General features: G+C 46.5%; 1 protein-coding gene across 1 annotated transcript in view; it reads right to left on the bottom strand.

Moving 5' to 3' along the window:
• Positions 1-746: 746 nt before the first annotated feature.
• The window catches only part of CCDC63 (coiled-coil domain containing 63), a 16956-nt gene continuing 12931 nt past the window's right edge, over positions 747-4771 (bottom strand). Inside the window, exons 7-8 of the mRNA XM_011356048.1 lie at positions 1246-1449; positions 747-844 (exon numbers count right to left, since the gene is read on the bottom strand). Coding sequence (XP_011354350.1) covers positions 747-844; positions 1246-1449 — 302 coding nt within the window. The remainder of the gene's footprint in view (positions 845-1245; positions 1450-4771) is intronic.

Raw genomic sequence — 4771 nt, 5'->3', positions numbered from 1 at the left:
TAAAAGAAAATTTTAAACAATACAAAATTTGTTTAACTTAGAAATGCAAAGTTTTCTGCAAACCACCACTGAGAAATATCCACTGTAAGTCAGCCGACATGTCCTTTGTGCTCACATGCATAATCGACACACCTCCCTCCTTCTCTCCCTCTCGACTTCTTTCCCCTCCCTTCCTCCTCTTTCCCCGCCTCCTCCTTTCTTCCCTCTCAGCGCATGTATCTCCCTTTCCCTATTATACATCAGGGTTGTGAAGGCCTGTCCTGTGCACTGTAGGGTATTTGGCGGCATCCAGGGCCACCAGCAGGCCAGGGGGGCTTCCGCCCAGGTGTGAGAACCAAAAAATATCTCGACATCACCAAAAGTCCCCTGAGGGGTAAATCACTCCTGTTTGAGAACCACTGAATATATACATATGTATTATATACCACTGCACTCCTTTTAGAGACTGCATGGTATTCCACTGTAAGGATGAGTGAGCCATAACTTATTTATCAGTTTCCAATGGGTGGACATTTCAGGCGTTTCCAGTTTGGAGCTGCACTGAACATTCTCTTACCTTCATCTTAGACCTGAAATAAGTTTTTCTTGAAGGACCAATTCCCACAGGTGAAATTATAGGCCTAACAGGTATATCCATGGCTCAGGCTTTCCACAGGTGTCACCAAACTTTCCTCCAGAAACCAGGTGGGCCTGATTATATCCCCACCTTCAGAGAGAAGGGCTGGTTTCTGCTGAGAGGGGGCGTGTCATGAGCTTCTGCCTCCGAAAATTAGGAAGACCACAAGGCCCCCAGTTAAGGCTTCTAGCAGGAACCAAGCCGCTGCTGCTTCAACCATGGATGGGGCTGGGCCAAGGGAGGTCACGGGTAGAGTGAGACTCAAGAGCATAGGGTGAGGGTGACAGACAGGATCAGCTAATCTTATGAGTCCATTACCTGCCAATTTAGAAATTTGGGACATTTTAAGGTCATTTTAAATGGCCACAAAGTAATTGTGATTTTTAAAAGAATATCCAGGAAAACTCAACTTCAGGATTCATGGCTGGGCAACTGCACGGTAAGCAGAAGCATCCCTAAGCAAACCACATCACGTGGCCACGGCCAAGACAGTACCCATGGAACAGATGGGCCCATGAAGCTCATAAAAAGAGGGTAACTGAGGCTCAATGCTACAGATCCTCATGGACACAGGCTCCCTAAGAACCCCGACCCAGCGACCCGCACAGATAGGGAGAGAGAGAACTCACCTTCATCCAATTTGTCATGGAAGGGGTCAGCCCCAAGCACTGGTGGGTTGACCTTGATGGGCTCTGCGTACTTGAGGAAGGCAGAGCCGCCCCAGAAGGGGTTGACAAAGGCTGGCGGGGGCTCGGTTTCTGCCCCTTCTATGTCCAGGATTCGCTTGTAGGACTCTAACAGCAGCAGGTCGTTGGTCGTCTTTTCAATGATGGCTGGGGAAAAAAACAAAAGAACCAGGATGGCCGCCCAGAGACCTGGTTCCAGTGGCGCCCCCCACTGGAGAGGAAGGGAAAGAACAGGAAGTGGGGGTCATGAGCTCCTATAAGGACAAAGGTTTTCTCTTGAGTTACACCATACATTCATGAGGGGGCAGTACCACCCTGAGAGGGCAAATTTTGGTTCTTGAGAAGCAAAAATAAAAAGCTCATGATACCGTAAGGTATAAAATACAGATACACAGGACAAAAATACCTATACAGTATATCAACAGTATTAAAATTTCATGAGGAAGGGCATTTAGGAAAAGAATGTCTAAAAAGGCTCCGTAGGAGGCAATAATGAAAAGAAGGTTAAGAAACACCAAAAGTTGAGAGGCACAGGCAGCCCTGTCTTAAACTATTGACCTTTACTCAGTGCTTTCTCTGCCTCAGGCTTCCGGGCCTTTGCTCATGCTATTCCTTCTGCCTAAAATGCCTTTACCTACACCCTTCCCTGAATAATCCCTATGGGCGTTTTAGGACTCTGGTCAAGCCTTGCTACCTGCGGGAATGTTTCTCTGACCTGCCGAGTTTGGGGAAGCTGCCCTCCTGCTGTGTTCCTTAGCTCCATGCAGTCTCCAGATTCATTCATTCATTCATTCATATGCTCATTCGTTCATTCGACAAATGATGGTTGGAGGCCTACCGTGCCAGGCACTGTGCTAGAGGCTATAGGTGCATGAAGGAAAAACAAAATGACATCAAAGATGCAGTCCTTGTCCTAACGAAGCTCATAAGCTTCAGTGTGTACGGGAGGATGCAGAGGAACACACACTCAACAAATCCATACTTGTCTCCCTCACTATCCAGATGCTCATTATCTGAATTCAGCAACTACTGGATTTGGATAATTAAAAAAAAAAAAAGTCATACTACCCATACTGCTGCTATTCTCTCTGTAAATCAAGGACCACAAGTATTTGCATCTGGAACTTGCTATCACATCTCAAGAACCTCACAGATTGAGATGGTGAGAACTATTTGTACATGGAGACAAACTGGGTGAATGTTAAATAAGCAAACTGCCGTGAGACAGAATAAATAGTGGGGGTGGGGAGCCAGCTTCAGATGGGGCAGAGAGGGAGGCCCTGCTGGAGAGAAGGCATTTAAACTGAAATCTGAGCATTGGACGAGAATGCCGGGAACAGCCCATGCAAAGGCCCTGAGGAGTGAACTGCGGGAAGGGTTGGAAGCACAGAGAGGAGAACAGTGTGACTGGAGGTGGTGAGCAAGGAGGGAGAGCAAGAGGAGATGAAAAATGTAAGCGGAGGCCAGGCTCTGAAGACCCCAACAGGCTGTGGGCAGGAAAAAGTGAATGCAGCAGCCTGACCGCTGTCCCATGAAGGGCCCGCTCACCAGGCTGGCCGCAGACGGGCAGCAGGGAGATGGATTGTAAGCAGGATCCTACCCCCAGTAACTGAGAAGAGCAGCTCACACTATGCCCAAACTGTCTGTACCAAAAAAAATGTGGTTTATGCTTAACATCTGCTTTTCTTGCTGGGAGTCTGAATTTGGGTACGTGCCAGGCTGGAGGTGCCTGGGTAATCAGCCTCCAGTCAAAACCCTGGGCAAGTGTCTCCAACAGGCTTCCCTGGTTGACAGCACTTCACATGTGCTGTCACGACTCATTGCCCGGGGAATGAAGCACATCCTATGTGACCCCACTGGGAGAGGACCCTTGGACGACTGTTCCTGGTTTCCTCCAGACCTCACCCCATGCCCCTTTTCCTTCTGCCGATTTTGCTTTGTATCCCTTTTCTGTAATAAATCACAGCCCTGAGTACAACTATGAGCTGAGTCTGTGAGCCCTTCTAGCAAATCACTGAAGCTGGTAGGAAACTCCGAAATACAGATTGTATCATTAGGACCCTTAGGTTTTATTGTAAGAGCAGCGGAAGCCGTTCACACCGCAATGTAATGATCTATAGGTGCATTCCTCCCTCTCTCTTCTGAGCTCAGGGCCTGTGACTACAAATGTGTGTTCTAGTTAACAGGCATTTGCTACATGCCAGGCACTGGTCTGAGCACTTGTACTTCTTCCTTTCCTATTCGTATGCCTTTCATTTATTTTTCTTGCCTTGTCACTTTGGTTAGGAAAATCAATACAATACTGAGTAAGAGTGAAGAGAGCAGACATCCTTGCCTTATTCCTGATCTTAGAAGAACATTCGGTTTTCACCATTATGTGTGAGGTTAGCTGTAGATGTTTTTGTAGATGCCCTTAACCAGGCTAAGAAAGTTTCCTTCCAGTTTGAGTTTGTTGAGAGTTTTCATCATGAATGAATGTCGAATTGCAGTAAATGCTGCTTCTTCATCTATTGAGATGATCACAAAGTTTTTCTCCAAGAACTATTAATTTATTCAATCCTCCCAACAACCTTATAAGGTAGATATTGGTTTCCATCTCATTTTTTTTTTAATGAAAAACTAAAGCACAGAAAGGTTGAGAAAGTTGCCCAAAGTCATACAACTAGTAGATCAGAACCAGGATTTGGACCCAGGCAGGCTGGCATCCATGCCCACATGCTTCACCACCCGGCTCACTACCACCAAAAGAACAAGTCCTCGTGCCTGGTCACAGAAGGCTCTGGCAATAGTTCCCATGAGTTCGGTGGGCCCTGACTGACTCACCGAAGTACTGTGGAAGGTTGGCGTTGGTGATTTTCCCCGTCTCCCCTAACTGCACCAGGATCTTGGTGGCGTCACAATTTATCTTCTTAAACAGATTCTCTACCGAGCCCTTGAGATTCTCCAAGGTCCTGTTGATCTCCTGGTAGCTGTTCTCATACCTATCCGCCTCCTCTGTGGTCTTCTTTAGTTTCTCCTGGTGGCAGACCCCGATTTCCACCCCAGGTCAGCAAGGCTGCCCCCCTGGGCTCAGCCCACCCGTGAAGACTTTCAGTGGGGAGGAGGGTTTAGGAACCTTTGGGGTTAGGGTCTCTGAACTACAGTTTTCAAATCTCAGAGAGGGTGCGAGATCAATTTAACGAGCCTCAATCAACCTTAAAAAAATTAAATAGAACAGAAAGAAAGGCAGAGAAAAATACTAGTATGCATTGTAGGTAATAAGGGCAAGTAATTATTTAATGTAAGTTTTGTTTTACGTATGTATATGTATATATGTCTACATGGGTACTGGATTACAGTGTTTTTTAAAAGCTGGTGGCTCTTTTTAAAAACTGTGGCCCACAGGAAGAAATACATTTTACACTGCAGCCCAATGCATACCTACCTACCTACATACATGTGTGTATGTGTGTTTATGAAATTAAATGAA

The sequence above is a fragment of the Pteropus vampyrus genome, unplaced genomic scaffold (genome assembly GCF_000151845.1).
Source record: "Pteropus vampyrus isolate Shadow unplaced genomic scaffold, Pvam_2.0 Scaffold23, whole genome shotgun sequence".
Classification (NCBI taxonomy): Eukaryota; Metazoa; Chordata; class Mammalia; order Chiroptera; family Pteropodidae; genus Pteropus; species Pteropus vampyrus.
Note: the sequence above shows the minus strand (reverse complement) of the source record. Positions and strands in the feature narration are given on the sequence as shown.